We start from the raw sequence: 16,838 nt of genomic DNA, 5'->3' as shown, positions 1-16,838 counted from the left end.
TATTTTTTCATAATAAGTTGAAAATGCACCTACTTATATGTGTTTCGATGATTTAATTAACCAAAGGCTGAAGCTTCACTCTCTAATTCATAAAAATATATGAAAATATGAAATTTGTTTCTCTCACTCCTTAGCGAAATGAAAAAGAGAAAACATATTATAGTAGCTTTTTAACTAAAATAGGTTTATAGTGTGTTTATGAATAAGAGGGTTAGTCTTTGGTTAATAGAATCAAGTGTTTACCTGTTAATCCTGAATCAAAAGTGTCTTCTTAGAGCTTGAGTGCGTTTCTTAACGAAGTTACACTAGGTATTTTTTTATTTATTTTGTAAAGTCGTTTTTTTGAGTTATATTATTACTTCTGGCCCCTAAGAACATATTGATGTGATCCGACAACTTGATGCAGCACGCAAGGCTGGAGCAGAAATACAAAACGTAGAATTTAGAGCATAATTATGTGGTTTAAAGTGACTGTGGCCTTCTAAAGCTATTTAATTTGGGAAATCCACGGAATTATTAATTATAATTTACATAAAAGTTACTACTATGTATCTACTAAGATGTCAAACTACAGTACCAAACTTCATGGGTTTCATTACTTTTAAACTTTCGCGTTGCATGTTCATTATAACTAGTGGTCACCCAGCAATCGAAATTCCACTGTAATGAATTTAAATTATACTTAAGTTATTTAATATAAGCATTTATGACATTCAGTAAAAAACGGTGTTTATGTCAGTACCTCGATTCTCTACCACTATAGACTACCGACAACCGGCTAGCTATCGAAATTTGACATTTAGAATGTACTGCCAAAATGTTTCATACGACACCCGTCAGAGGCGCTGATCAGATTTTCATACAAAATTTCTCGATGACAGTTTGGTGGTCGGTAGTCGATAGTAGTAGAGTATCGAGCTACAGTGCTCTATGTATAAACACAAATGTCAAATGCATGGTAGTATGTGTAATGTTTTATTTATTGAATTAATGTACTTTATAATTATTATTATAAAAATATTAGCGGACTGTACTCCTCCTACACATAAACACTGTAAGTGTGCCAAATATAATATGTCTGCGTCCGCACGTTTTTTGTAAAAAGGGGTTCAAAGTTTTTGTTTCACTTTTTAATATATAGATACAATACGGGAATTACCGCGAACACGTATTTTACATTCAAATGCTTCACGTTTCAGCGCAGGTTACACTGGCGTCGCAGGAAAACTTTTATGAGCTTATCTATAATACAGCTATCAGAGCTCAAATCTGGCAAATCGAAATCAGTATAAATAGTAGAAAATGACTTGGAAGTATTCAATAGTTATCAAACATGAAGTTGTTGGCCATTTTGTTGGTGGCTGCGTTCGCGCATGCGAAGCATGAAGAATATATTGGGTGAGTGTTTTTTGATATTAATAAATGGATTGCTATTATTTTTCACCGTTTTGTTATTTTTTTTAAGTATTAGCAATATAATAAAAACGCAGTGCTATATTTTATTAAGTAAATAAATCAAATACCTACACTTAAATGAATACATTTATCCCAACAAACTTTTAAATTTACTTTTTCTATAATAATTTAATACAATACGTAATGATATTAAAAAATCAAGGTCTTAAAAATTGTGTATAGTTTATATTATTATTATTTGAATGAAAAGAAAATTATTGCAAAATATTCGCTTAATATATTACTTGATAATATCAATAGAATTATGACGGTTTTGCTTAAATTGTACAAGTATTATGTAATTAACTAATACATAGTGCGTAAGTAATAATATAAAGTTACAATATCTTTACTATTATTATATATATACGATACTATTTTTAACAAGTACCAAATAAATTTTAGATACATTCTAAGTCCGGACACAATATCCGCTAGAACATTAAGATAACAATAATTGACGTGCTTTAAAATCTTATAATTACGTAGGTCCGATTGTTTTTTAATCATAGATTAATTGTACGTAATAGTTAATATACGCAAATCAATAAAAGATTAGCCCCCAACGACAAATATAGAGAGCAAGTGAGTACTGAAATTTGGCACTCACAAATTAATATTTATTAATTTTTTACTGGTATGGATGCTAACTAAAACTTAAAAAAATAGAATTATTTGAGAGTTCGCCAAAAGAGTCGAAACCTTAAAAATGCTACAAAAAAGTTCATTAGAACAAACTTTGATTCAACTCATGTAGCCAAAACTTAAAAATTTGAGAATATCCAAATTCAATCCTCCTGCTTTTCACGAATTGGGTTGCTAAGTGAATTTCTGAACATTTTTTATTAGATATTTAATCTTTACTACGCTGCTGCTACAAGGAAATTTGTTGGTTTCGTACTAAAATAGAAAAATATAAAGTCCTACCCCATATTTGTTTGTTGATAAATAAACTAGCAAAACAATTAATATAACATGGGAATTACCACAATCATGCCTGGTTAATTTGGACTAACAACACCACTTAACCCACAGATGGAAGTCCTACTTCGTCGGACCTTCAACGAAGAGCCACTTCGAGACTCTGCAAGTTCTTGAACAGAAGTATGAACTGGATGTCCTTGGACGTCCCGCGATGGAGCGCGAAGGAGTAGTTCTCGTAAAGCCTGAACATCAGGACGATTTCATCAGGGAACTCGATGCTGTTGGCATTTCTCATAGGATTCACTTCGATGATGTTAAAAGGTAAGGACTTTTGTAATATAGTTTTAGGAAAGTTTTTTCGTGTTGTTGTTGTTGCTGGTGTTAATTAATTTGGAATCGTTTGTTATCGCATGTAAGTGTATGGCATTTTTTTGTGTTATTTGATGATCAAACATAACTTTAAAGTCTGACAACCAGTCTTAACGAGGGGTGCCTTGTTATTCCCAGGTTACTTATAACTGGGTTGTGGAGGTCGGATAGGTAGTCGCGCCGTGTAAATTACTGGTATTCAGCTGCATCTGGTAAGACTGTAAGCCGACTCAAACATAGTTGGAAGAAAGGCTAGCCTGATGATTATGATTCAACATAGTATCTTTGAGTTTTCATCCTAGGTTTGTTACTAGTGCACTTTTTCTCTATAGGTAAATCATTAATATTTGATTGAGGTATATTTTAGTAATATTATTCTGCTAGAAATTCTATCAACAATGTTTCGAGAATCTCTATTATAGATGAGAACAGATTTACTTTTGCAAATTCAATTTCAAAACAATATTTTTCCTACACATCAGTCTTGCTATTAAGGATATGAAAAAATATTAGGTAAAATACCCAAAATGAATTGATTTTCCAAGATAATATTATCGTTAGCGCAATGCGCACGGATTATATTTCCTAATTAGTTAATCGTATTAACGACACGTACCAAAAAGATACACAGATAACTGAACATCTTTATCTTAATAACTTGTCTTTATTTTAATCTTCCTTAAAATCCTTGCGATGATTCAACGTTATAGCTTCTTTATTATACTTCAACTGTTATTTAATATCTTCTACTGTATCAGCCTAGTCTTTCTTCCAATTATCTCGGAGTCGGCTTGCAGTCTGCTAGATGAAGCTCGATACCAGTATTTTTCATTGGAGCCTATCGAACCTTCACAACCAAGTTACCTGGGGCCACGATACTCTTATATAAGACAGGTTGTCCGTCTTTTAAGCTTCTGACTACTTTTAACGACTATGCTACTGCTACTGTTTCTTCATTGGTTTAAAGCAATTTTGATATAATCGGACATTATATTTCACCAGAAAGTCTGTCTTTATCTTTCTTGTTCAGATTAAGTACTTCGTATGACGTTTTTCCTGTATTTTTAATCTGTTTAACTTTAGTTACGCATTTTTCTGTATAAAGACCCTTATTATTATTTTTGATGGATACTTTTCTCTCTCTCTACAAAATTAACTAGTCACTATTCCCCCAAAAGGTTCAAGTTACGTTAACTTCTTAAAAAAATATGTGTATCTTTTTCAAAATCAGTTTTAGGAAATGATGTAGAACACATACGTCTAATAGCTGAAATGCTACCTATATAATTATATTATCAAATCATTTTTATCTACATATAAGCTTCTTTTCGTTTACATCAGTCATCCTGATTTTGAACAAATAATATACCATGCGATACTCTTGCTTGCTTATCGTATCGTATCGTAGCTAGTTGCGCTCACCGGTCGGTAAACGATCTGTGGGTTAAGCAAACCTTGGCGCGGTCATTCCATAGATGGGTGACCGCATAGTGGTATTTGAACAGGGCGTCTCCGTGCTTCGGAGGGCACGTAAAAAGTCGGTCCCGGTTGTTGTCAATTAAGATAACAGTCGTTAAGCCACGTCAAAGGCCTTCGGGCGGCTTGAAAAACTTTGACACTAGGTTGACCACTCTAACCATACGACAAGAAGAAGAAGACTCTAAAAAATATTAAAACAATAAAAATGTTAATATTTTCAGGCAACTTGACTACGAAGATGCAGTGATTGAAGCTCACAGAAACAACGTCACTGCACGTAATGGCCGCAGCCTGCCTTACAACAGCTACCAAACTATCGAAGCGGTATGTATTTCATTCTTCGATGTTTTTTTAAGTCATCTCCCGCACTAAGAATTTCTCTTGTGTCGCGGGGACTTTTACAAACATACAAACAACGGACACTAAGCACAACCAGATCCGAAACAATTATTTGTGGATCGCACAAATAATTGCTCCGTGTGGGAATCGAACCCTCGACCTCACGTTGCAGTGGTATCGGCGTGGAAACCTAAACCACTGCGCCACTCAGGCAGTCTTGTCTGTCCGTCTTTCTGTAGTTTTATAAATCTCTGTCTTTCTCCACTTGTGTGATGCCAGAAGACTTGTTAAAATGGAAATTGTGTGGATTGGAAATATACTGAGTTTGTCTGTATCTAGGTATATTGCTCATGTATTCAGAAATATATTTATCAGTAGGAATGTCAGTTTTAGACATTCTATTTTCCAATCAGATGACCGTAAATAAATTAGAATTTACAGTACAGAATTAACAGTTAGAGAAACAATGTATTTTCTATTGCGTCTGATATACCAGCAGTAAAAAATAATATGTATCGTTTTCTACTTTGTTCTCTCGTAATTTGAGCACTGTGTTATCAGTGGGTCAACTCTTCGTAATAACAAACGTCATAATTAATTACGTAGGGATTTTCGTATCTAAATGTCATCGTCGTGATAATTATTTCTTATAAATATTAATTGATTGTTCATATCTGATAGTAATATACAATATCTATATTAATTTGTAATAATGAGGTATTATTTTACTATATCTTCGCAATCAGTCACGAATCGATAAATTTTATCATTTAATCCTTCCAAAAAAACATTTTTTACAACACAGATAACTTATCGTCACGTGCCACATTTAAATAGAAATGTAAAACTTATTTCCAAATAATTTCAAATTTTGATAAATAGATAATAAATAAATATTTTTTTTTGGACAACTCACACACGGTCACCTGATTCCAACTTAAGCAGAGCTTGTACAATGGTAACCAGTCAACTGATCAACATGATGCAACATTTATATGAAACATACACAAGTTATGGAAACGGACTCAAGTTTATGTATGTTAAATTAATTCTTAAGTTTACATTTTTGGCCAGCCGTTTCGCTGTCTGATAAGTTCCTGTTAGATGACAGATAACTGAAACTTTCGTTATAATTTAAAATTATCCAGAAGTAGTGAAACTCAGTTTAAACCTCATGATTTTGAGTAAATCAATGCAACGTTTTAAGAAAATGTTGTTTAACGGTTTAGAATTGTCAGAGTAACTGGCAAGCCGACATTATAGTTATAGATTAACCCAGATAAAACCTCAGCAAAATTGCGCTGGATCCGGTAAAAATATAGCAATTTCAAAAACACAAGTATTGCTTTATACTCCTACATCCTTCCGAATCTAAATATGGCCTGCAATCAAAATAACACCCCAAATTAAATTTTACAGATTGAGAACTACATCGACTACATCGGCCGTACATACCCCAACGTGGCCACAGTCGTCGAACCCGCAAAGTCCTTCGAAGGTCGTACCATCAAATACGTGAAGATTTCCACCACCAACTTCCAAGACACCAGCAAGCCCGTGATCTTCATTGATGGAGGTATCCACGCTAGGGAATGGATCTCCATCCCTCCAGTCACCTGGGCCATCCATAAGCTGGTCGAAGATGTCACTGAACCCGATCTGCTGGAGAGGTTTGACTGGATCCTCTTGCCTGTTGTCAACCCTGATGGCTACCGGTTCTCTCATACCAACGTAAGTTAACTTAAAAATCTGCCATACAAAGTGTGGGACATTAGTGGTTTTAAATTTATTTTAATTTTTTTAACAGGCAAAGTTTAACTTCCCATTCTCATAATATGATTTGATATCTAATTATATTATTAACCTATCAATTATTTCGAGAAATAAGTAAGTAAGTTTTCTCACTAGAAATTTAACTTTTTACTAGATCCTTGTAAAAGTTACATAACTATAATTTACTTACAGAACCGTTTCTGGAGAAAGACGCGATCCACCGACCAGCATTCTTTGAGCACCATGTGCCCAGGAGTCGACGGCAACCGCAACTACGATTTCTTCTGGAACACCGTCGGTACATCCAATAGCCCTTGTACCGACATCTATGCCGGAAGCCGACCCTTCTCTGAAATCGAGACCAGGGTTGTCCGAGACGTCCTTCACGAGTACCTCGACCGAATGGCCTTGTACCTCACCATGCACAGTTTTGGAAGCATGATCTTGTACCCATGGGGTCATGATGGATCTCTATCTAATAACGCCTTTGGTCTCCACACCGTCGGCGTTGCTATGGCTGATGAAATCTTCAAGCATTCTCTTCCCCAATTCCCAAGATATGTCGTAGGAAACGCTGTTCTTGTTTTGAACTATGCTGCTTCGGGAGCCGCTGAAGATTACGCTCATCAAATTGGAGTCCCTCTAGCTTATACTTATGAATTGCCTGGTCTCAACCAAGGCTTCACTCTTAGTCCTATTTACATTGAACAAGTGAGCAAGGAAACCTGGGAAGGTATCGCTGTAGGTGCGAGAAGAGCCGGCGATTTGTTCCGAAAATAGTTTAAGATTAGTATGTACTTAATTATTTAAAATAAACGACTTTGACTGTAAATACTCTATGTAATAAAGTGAATATTTATGATGCGATCTAATAAATTATTTTACTGTTGTTCCATCAACTTATTTATTCACTAAAGCAAATGATATAAAATTAAGTATTTGTTTTATTTCAGTTATTCATTGCCTTGTTTGTTAATGCAGGCGCAAACAGAATATAATTACTTAGTATCGTGATAATTTTGCCTGTAGTTTATTTCAAGATTAATATTAATATTTTGCTTTTGTTTCGATGAATGGGTTTTTGTTAGGTACTCTTTCACGCAAAAACGACTAATTACATTAAAGACACATAAGTCAATGGTACCGAATGGTATAATTTGGTACGTCTCACGGAAATGGTCGACGGTTCGAACTCAACGCAACAATTGGACATTAATAGGTTAAATTTATCTATCTGTACTAATATTACAAAGCTGAAGAGTTTGTTTGTTTGTTTGAACGCGCTAATCTCAGGAACTACTGGTCCGATTTGAAAAAAAATGTGTTAGGAAGTCATAGGCTATATATCATCACGCTACGACCAATAGGAGCAGAGTACCAATAAAACATGTTACAAAAACGGGGAAAATTTTGACCCATTCTCTCTTATGTGACGCAAACAAAGTTGGCGAGTCAGCTAGTTATTTATAAAATAAAATCTTTTACGCGAAGTACGTCCATACTGGAGTTCACAATAAAAGACAAAGTAATATTAAAGAAATATCTATGTATGATATAATAGCGACTGCCTACCACGAACTAATTTAAACTCAAAATATTGCGTATTACTCAAACGCTTGGTCACCATTTTTTTTCAAGTACATTCTTTTGAAAATTATGATAAAGGTATAATCAAAGAAATAGCTGCACTATTTTTTAACGATATAAAAGTATGTTCCAAGTACAATTAATCAACTTAACGAGGTACTAATTCTTACTGATAAGAAGGCTATAAAATAAATATTTCAATACAGTATATAATTGGAAAAGATGCCTATGCACCTAATAGTTCTACGTAAGCAACATTTTGTTCGATACAGATTTATAAATGTATTTTCTAAAAGTTTAAAATAGTAGTAATTGATTTTTTCGGATATTTGTGTGTGTGTTTATTTAATTTTCAAAATGATTAAAATGTCGTGGTCACCGAGACTATGTGTTAGCAAATTTGTTCTCGTTATTCTTAATAGTATATTCAGTACGCGTATCACGTTTTTCTGTTGACAATTAGTGTACGTCAATTTGATGGTCACTATTCAATACATTGCTGCTTTATCGTGGCATGTTAATGACTATAATCTAAGGAAGAAATCAATGTACAGTGTAGTGGCTTTCAAATCTTTGTCGTCTGAGATACATGATAACTTAAGGCTATGAACTGTTTGTATAAAAAAAAAAACAAATAAACCTACATCTTTTATCACTAAAATAAATAGTTCGATTTAGTTTCGACTGCTTTCAACTAGATGACGTTAATGTCGAATTAGAGGAGGTTCGCGAAAAAAACTGAATGTTATAATTGAATTGTTAAAATGGTAACATCATATAGTATTTAATTGTCGATTTTGACTAAATTTGTTTTTCAATTAGTTAAAGAACATAGATGGCATCGCAGCATTGCCAATCAACTCTTGCATTGATCCACTAAATGCTTGATTTTGTAACACCTATAAGTAGACCATACGATAAAACGAAATTACAGACAGATAAATAATAATTTCAATGAGTAATAATGTTAAACATTTATATTTATCATTACAACGATATTAATCGACTATGTTTTAACCGTGACTCCATCCGCCTAGGCTTTAGTTACATAACTATTTACTTAGTGGGATTTTCGGAATAAAGAATCATATGTCCCTTTTCGAATCTCAATCTATCTTTGCTTTGCTTTTAAAAATTTCTCTAAATTGGTCTTGTCGTTTAGGCACGAAGAAAATACAGACAGATCTACATTCACATCTATACTAATATTATAAAGCTTAAGAGTTTGTTTGTTTGTTTGAACGCGCTAATCTCAAGAGCTACTGGTCCGATTTTAAAAATTATTTCTGTGTTAGATAGCCCATTTATCGAGGAAGGCTATAGGCTCATATATCATCACGCTATGACCAATAGGAGCAGAGTAACAGTAAAAAAAGTAACAAAAACGGGAAAAATCATGGCTTTCTTATGTGACGCAAGCGAAGTTGCGCGGGTCAGCTAGTATATTATATTAGTAACTGGCTGACCCGGCAAACGTTGTTATGCCATATACCTAAATAAAAAAATTGGGGTTTGAAAAATAGATGTTGGCCAATTCTCAGACCTACTCAGTGAGTAGGTTTGAGAGTCGCCTTTTCGGAGGAGTATGGTAACGAAAACTGTGACGCGAGAATTTTATATGTATATTAGATATTCTTGATGGGATTTAATCCCAATACTTTAACCATTAATTTTATCTGAACAGACGTTGATACCGACAGATAAGTGCTTGATACTTTAGTTTATCAGTTTGGTAATCTTATAAAAAATATAACATCTGTCAATTGTGTTTATTCTTCGCAAGATGAAGATACTACTGCTCGTCAGTCTCTTGGCTTTGGCTTATGCTAAGCATGAGCATTATACAGGGTTAGTAACATTTCTGTCATTTAATATTAATTATAGTTGCTTGGTTATTTTACTTTTGGTTCTATTCATTATAAATGATGTTACGAAGATAATATTGTAAGAAATTGTCCATTAGTCTATACTCGTATATATTTTTGATATTTGTGTGATTGTTTAAGATCAAGACCTGCAATTAATTTCGGTTTCTTTTTTTACTATTGTTCGCAGTTTTCAATAACCTAGATCAGAAAATGTACTGGTTTTTTACATTTTAAAATCTGATTTCGTTTATGCGGCAATTTATTGTGAATGCAACGTTCATGTGTTAGAAGGATTATTGCTCCTTCTAAAAGTACTTTCATATGGCGTTTTTTATCTCATAATCATTCATAGTTCTAGAGGAGAAAAACCCATATAAAGAAAATTAGCGAGTCTGGTATTATTTTCTTTCAATCTTAATTAAATAGTTTAAAAAGTAAATTGACTTTGTAAAATTTGAAACCGGTTGATTTCTAAAGTTGAATATTGAAAATAAGTTTTGAAAGATTTTATATTTGTTTTCGAAGTTTTGTGATTGGTCAGGTAAGTTTTTAATTTGATCAATATTGTTTTATTAAGTCTAGTCAGGTGTAAAACTGGTTAAGTACCAGCTTATTTTTTAAATGATTTTGCAGTTTTTATTATCAATAATTTGTTAAGTTCGTTAAAAATGTTTTATTACTTTACACTATAGTCAAGCTATTAGCCCTATTTATTACGGTAGGAACAAACCGTAAAAAAATAAAGATGTATCATTTCGCTCTATTTTCATATTTTTTGGATCGCACACAAGCACCTGAAATGATTTTCAGCACGACTGACAGTCTTTATACGAAACCTACCATTAAAACCTTTTATCACATTATTGCTAGCATACCTACAACTGCTTATAAAATTCACCTAAATTACGCAGAAGGAGGTGAATTTTTAACCCGTTAAGCTGTCCCACTGCAGGGCATGGTCTCCTCCCAAACGAGTGGGAGGTGTTAGACCTTGAGTCCACCACGCTGGCCAAGTGCGGGTTGGGGACCCCTTATATACACTTTTTATTTACAACCTACTTGTTCAAATGTTTCAGCTGGAAATCCTACTACGTAGGACCTGCCACCAGCGAGCAGTTGAAGACCATAGGCGAGTTGACCACCAAGTATGAGCTGGACTTCCTAAGCCACGTGACTGATGTACGTGAAGGAGTGGTACTGGTGCAGCCAGCGCATCAAGCTGGCTTTGTCAACGAGCTGAAGAACTTGGGTCTGCAGTACAGGATCCATGCTGATGATGTTAAGACGTAAGTCAAGAGATAATAAAGTCAAATGGTCTGGAAGAGTAAAGGAAACCAATCTACTAAAAGATTAAATTCAAATAGACTTTGGCGAGGAGGTCGCTTTAAGCGAGGACTTTAGGCTGAAACTAATGGCAACGGATAATTTGTTAAAAGGATTCCTGATTTTGCTTCGAAATCGATGGAATGAGAGTAATCTGTTATTAAGATCTCATGACCACAATCTTTAGTATTGTGGCACTGATTGAAGAGAGAGTCAGATATAGTTTAGGTAATCAGGAATTTAGTATCTAGGTTTGGAAACTTAATCAATACATGTCACAAACACAAAAAGATCACATGAATGCTACTGAATGCTAGTACGTGATATCAAGTCATAAAATAATTTGCGGTAAAACAGTAGTTTATCCAAATAAGCTAGTCTTGTTTAGATACAGATAATGATACGGAGCTGGATGTAGTCGATTTGATTTATTTACGGCAGGTATTTGTAGCTAATTATGATAAAATTTTAAAGCAATTGAACTTTCAGTGGTGACAAAACTATCATCAAGAAAGAACATTATGTCTCTTCTCGCAAAGGCGTAGGTTCACTTTTGCAAAAATCATACTGACAAAACCGAAATCAACAATATTATATAGCGACATAGTTTTATCATATCTTACTGAGATATTTTTGTAGGGTTTTTGCGCACCATTTATTGGGTTATTATACAGCAGGCTTAAATGTGCTACTGTTGAATGAACTCATAAGTATAGATTATAAATAATATGTAGATTGTAGGTAAGGTGTAATAAAATTGAAGATTATCGTTTCCACACTGGAAGTGAGGATAATCTACTTGATAAAACGGTGATAAGGAGACGGACTAGAAACAAATTTAATGACTAAAACGCTGATTGCTTCATAGAATTTGTTTTACTATTTAATAGAAGTTATTCTTGTTTATGAATGAGATTTGCACAGGTAGTTTATTACTACAGTTCAATATGGTAGAGTTTTTACAACATTCCCTTGGACTTTCTTATCATAAATAAATAAATAAATAAATATTAAATAAATAAATATTATTGGACAACTCACACACGGTTATTTGATTCCAAACTAAGCAGAGCTTGTACTATGGTAACCAAATAACCGATAAACATACTTATATACTTCTAAATACATACTTAAATAGAAACATTAACTTCCAGGCTCAGAACAAATACTCGTGCTCATCACACAAAGATTTGTCCCGGGTGACCGCTTAAACCACTGCGCCAAACGTGCAGTTAAACAAAAGTTATCAAACTGTATAGTTTTTATCTAAATAGCAACCTTAAATAAATAGACTAAGGCTAAAAGAAAGAAAAATGAACTTAGAAATAACATTAGCAGCAGTTGTTAGTTAAATTATGTAGAAAGTCACTAATAAATTTGAAATATTTGTAATTTTCAGTCAACTGGACATTGATGACCAGCACATCGCTGCCCAGAGACTGGCCAACCTCGCCAGAAATGCTGGCAAACAGATGCCTTATGACAACTACCAAGAACTTGACGTGGTAAGTATTTCAAATCTAAAAATATATTCATTTGTCGTACTTATTATGGCGACCGTCCAAATATGCATGATGAAGCTTAAGCTACGTTAGACAGATATCCATAGATAGACCAAAATAAGAGTTAGATAGGTATTGTACACCTTTCAATAACAACTAAAAAAAACATTATTTTTCTAGCTTATTGTTACTGCAAGAATAATATAATAGGTCATAAATCATTTGGCGTATGGCTTAGTTTAAGTTACATTCCAAAAGGTAGTAGATTACCTTAACTTTTTGTTAAAAGCAATAAAATCAGCAAGCGTTTGCTGAGGTATTTGAAGATAAAATTTCATTTACCTACCAACCAATTTGAAATAGAAACACTCTTGATTGTAGATCTACGCGTACTTGGACTATATCGGTGCCAACTACCCCGACGTCGCTACCGTCAAAAGCGCTGGCGAATCATTCGAAGGTCGTCCCATCAAATACGTGAAGGTTTCCACCACCAACTTCGAAGATATCAGCAAACCCATTATCTTCATTGACGGAGGAATTCACTCCAGGGAATGGATCTCCCCCCCCTCTGTGACCTATGCTATTAAGAAGCTGGTCGAAGATGTTACGGAACCTGATCTTCTGGAGAGGTTTGACTGGATCCTTATGCCTGTTGTCAATCCTGATGGTTATGTCTTCACCTTCACCAGCGTAAGTCATACAAACATATATATTATCACGCCTTTTTGTTTACGAAGATCTAGGCTGAGGTGCATAAAATGCATCCACGTTTTACTAATTATAATTTTTCGGCACTTTAGTAAATTTTTGGATACTATTAAAAAAAATATAATATAAATCAAAAAAGACCAATAGCACTTTATTCGCCTCGAGAATCGAATCCGTGATTTCATTATCAGTAGTCACAAAGGCAAATATTGACATAACATTGATGGATGAAATTTAAAACAAAATTCACTAGCCACATTTACTTATCTACTATATTACATTACAGCAACGTTTCTGGCGCAAGACCCGTTCAACAAACACGCACTCTCTCAGCACCGTCTGCCCTGGAGTCGACGGCAACCGCAACTACGACTTCTACTGGAGCACCGTAGGCACCAGCACGAACCCTTGCTCAGACATCTACCCAGGAAACAAGGCCTTCTCCGAAGTGGAAACTAAAGCAGTCAGCGATTTATTACACGAACACCTCGCTCGCATAGCAATGTACCTAACTATGCACAGTTACGGCAGCATGATCTTATACCCATGGGGTCATGATGGTACCCTCTCCAACAATGCTCTAGCTCTTCACACAGTCGGTATTGCAATGGCTGATAAAATCTACGAAGCTTCCTTGAGCCATTTCCCAAGGTACGTTGTAGGTAATTCTTTGCTGGTTCTTGGTTATGGAATCGCAGGGTCTGCTGAAGACTACGCTCATTATATCGGAATCCCTCTTTCCTTTACTTATGAGTTACCGGGTCTTGGAGGTGGCTTTGATGGTTTCCATCTGAACCCGAGGTATATTGAGCAGGTCTGTGATGAAACTTGGCAAGGTATTGCTGTTGGAGCTAGGAGGGCTGGTGATTTATTTAGGTAAATAAATATGACAGATATGGATATTATTTATAATTTTCGAAGATTTTAATAAAATGTTGTTTATATGAATTGTTTTATTGCCAAATTACAACTGCAAAGTTTACACGAATACGATTTTTATTATATGAAAATCATTAAGTCAAGGTCGTGTATACAAATATACGAATGAATTTTCATTATTTTTGACTCTTATTTGGCAGAATATATTATATTAGTAGAACTTTTACACTCACTTTATAAAAGCACCGATGACTCATCTAACTCATAGGATTTGGTGACAATCCGACCTTTTTATAAGACAGTAAATCTGACCTTCACAATTACTGGGTACCGTAAGTATCCAGTAATCAATAATCATAAACACCACTTTAACTTAGCAAAACAAAATAAAATTATCGACATCGACAAAACTTCGCAGACGGCCACCACTAAAGGTCCTAGCGAACGCGAATAGAATACTCAGAATTGGAAATTGATCCCGGTCTACGTTAAAACTTTCGCGCCTCCAAGAGCTATGGTAAAATTCCAATTAAAAGACCCAAGTTTACATGCACGACGAGCTCCTTAAGGAATATGCAAATACTCATCATACTTTGAAATTCTTAAAACTTTGTAATAGTATTAAGTGTTGGAATATTGATGGGGCGTAATTAATGTTAGCTTATTTTGTACCGGTCGGAGATTAAATAAACTTTGGCTTGTCTGAATAATCTGGGAAGATGGTTCAAGGTTCCGTTATTGGATTTTTGTTCTAGTTATTGGATAGTCGGTAGACCGAAACGCAGACGGTTTTAGCATATTCAAGTAAAATTAAAAAGAATAATTAACTTTATAAAATTAATGTCGGCCGGGCCGAGTTTAAGGTCACATATTTTGCACTAAAAGTAAAACTAGCTTCATTTTAATACGTGTATTAAATGAATATTACCATATTTAACGGCTAACATAATCCAATTCTAAAATAATTTTGAAGTCTACAGACATTATTTTTCTATTTTCTTGATAAAACCCGGTCCCAAAAGGATAAGTGCTAAAACCGTAAGCTGCTGACTGCAGTAATTTAAAATAAATTCTTCTTGAATATAAAACGGAAATCAATATTTATTGTTCAAAAACTTATTTTTTAATATTGGATAATCCTATTTAATAGGTTTGTAACTGTCGGGACAAGGTTGGTATGGGATCGATGGGATCAAAATTAAAACGAAAAAGAAATTAACAGTATAAAGTCGTACCATACCCGGACAAAGTCGGGTCAGTCCGCTAGTGATAAAATATTATTACGATAATATGTACATTGTACATACATTAACAAACAAAAAAGGTAATAGCATCGCTTCTAATGCGAAACACGAAACACAAAACTTAGGAAGACATGGAACAAAGAGTAAAGATAAAACAAAATCTATGCTAATATTATAAAGCTGAAGAGTTTGTTTGTTTGTTTGAACGCGCCAATCTCAGGAACTACTGGTCCAATGTGAAAAATTCTTTCAGAGTTAGATAGCCCATTTATTAAGGAAGGCTATAAGCTATAATATATATCGTCACGCTACGACGAATAGGAGCAGAGTAGCAACGAGAAATTTTACAAATACGGGGAAGATTATGACCCATTATCTCTTATGTGACGCAAGCGAAGTTGCGCGGGTCAGCTAGTGTCAACTTATTATTACGATATGTAGATACATTAACAAACAAAACAGTCTATAACAATTTAATGCTTTTAATGCGAAACACGAAGCACAAAACTTAGAAAGACACGGAACAAAGTAAAGTTAAAACAAAATATTAGATACTTAGTTATTCCCAGTGCGTTTGTAATAAGCATGGGGTCCGAACTCGATGGGAGGATTTGCCGTGATGTTTTTGTTTATAGTCTGTATGTCCGTCTTTCTATTCGCAATGGGTTTTTGTTTTGTAGGGGAAATGTGGCTTCGAAACGTGTGGCGCATTTTAAAAACTAGTTTTGAGTACCAATGTAAATGGTGTGCTGGTTTAGGCTATAGTCTAGACTTCGACTAGTTTAGCTTTATGTTTTAGGTTGATGGGAAGTCAATTAGTCATGTTGAATAAAAAGGTCCAGTTTTTCTGTCTCAAGCAATTATGTGTGATTGTCTTATTATCAGTAACATAGTACGTAAGAAATTGTATTTTGTTAAAATTAAAGTAGACTTAAACAAAGCCTAGCTTGAACAGATGCAAATCATCATTATTATAGATAGACAGCATATCTATTACAGAAAAAAAATGTAATTTAATAGTATAGCTAAACATACGACAACCAAAACCGTAAATAAATGAAAACCGGTACGTTTTAGAGATGAAACCCTTTGAGATTACTGATGCTGAGATAACCGGTAATTATACAAATGGCGTCTCTGATGCTTCGGTAATACTGTACAGTTTTGTTTATTTATTTTTGACAAACTCTGGCACGTGATTTGGCTTACGAAGATACGAAAATATGGATTTTAATTCAAATTTCAATAATCTTTACCACTTTTAGGAGTAATTTTTTAAAAAGGTTTGTGGTTTAAGTCTTTTTGCATCAAAATATGTCTTTTTTCAAAGATTTGTTTACTTGGTGAATTTTCGTAAGCCGTTTGATAATGTGACACACAAATAG

General features: G+C 34.2%; 2 protein-coding genes across 2 annotated transcripts; both read left to right on the top strand.

The window, feature by feature from the left end:
• The first annotated feature begins 1,317 nt into the window (after positions 1-1,317).
• On the top strand, positions 1,318-7,238 carry LOC142980669 (carboxypeptidase B-like). The gene is made up of 5 exons (XM_076126180.1): positions 1,318-1,398; positions 2,491-2,700; positions 4,449-4,551; positions 5,986-6,297; positions 6,532-7,238. Exons 1-5 carry the CDS (start codon positions 1,334-1,336, stop codon positions 7,117-7,119), a joined length of 1,278 nt encoding a protein of 425 aa, XP_075982295.1. The 5' UTR covers positions 1,318-1,333; the 3' UTR covers positions 7,120-7,238.
• A 943-nt stretch (positions 7,239-8,181) lies between these two features.
• LOC142980663 (carboxypeptidase B-like) lies at positions 8,182-14,263 on the top strand. Its single transcript, XM_076126173.1, has 6 exons — positions 8,182-8,208; positions 9,611-9,774; positions 10,871-11,080; positions 12,517-12,622; positions 13,001-13,312; positions 13,617-14,263. Exons 2-6 carry the CDS (start codon positions 9,710-9,712, stop codon positions 14,208-14,210), a joined length of 1,287 nt encoding a protein of 428 aa, XP_075982288.1. The 5' UTR covers positions 8,182-8,208; positions 9,611-9,709; the 3' UTR covers positions 14,211-14,263.
• Positions 14,264-16,838: the final 2,575 nt, after the last annotated feature.

This window comes from Anticarsia gemmatalis, chromosome 18, assembly GCF_050436995.1.
Source record: "Anticarsia gemmatalis isolate Benzon Research Colony breed Stoneville strain chromosome 18, ilAntGemm2 primary, whole genome shotgun sequence".
Taxonomy (NCBI): domain Eukaryota; kingdom Metazoa; phylum Arthropoda; class Insecta; order Lepidoptera; family Erebidae; genus Anticarsia; species Anticarsia gemmatalis.
The sequence above is the reverse complement of the archived record's forward strand: the minus strand, read 5'-3'. Positions and strand labels throughout refer to the sequence as shown.

What these genes read in the sequence shown, in the direction of transcription:
- LOC142980669 (XM_076126180.1), top strand. Translation starts at nt 1,334, where the DNA reads ATGAAGTTGTTGGCCATTTTGTTGGTGGCTGCGTTCGCGCATGCGAAG. An exon ending in AAGCATGAAGAATATATTGG is followed by an intron (nt 1,399 to 2,490) that starts GTGAGTGTTTTT and finishes CTTAACCCACAG; the next exon opens with ATGGAAGTCCTACTTCGTCG. An exon ending in CACTTCGATGATGTTAAAAG is followed by an intron (nt 2,701 to 4,448) that starts GTAAGGACTTTT and finishes TAATATTTTCAG; the next exon opens with GCAACTTGACTACGAAGATG.
- LOC142980663 (XM_076126173.1), top strand. Translation starts at nt 9,710, where the DNA reads ATGAAGATACTACTGCTCGTCAGTCTCTTGGCTTTGGCTTATGCTAAG. An exon ending in AAGCATGAGCATTATACAGG is followed by an intron (nt 9,775 to 10,870) that starts GTTAGTAACATT and finishes CAAATGTTTCAG; the next exon opens with CTGGAAATCCTACTACGTAG. An exon ending in ATGTCTTCACCTTCACCAGC is followed by an intron (nt 13,313 to 13,616) that starts GTAAGTCATACA and finishes ATTACATTACAG; the next exon opens with CAACGTTTCTGGCGCAAGAC.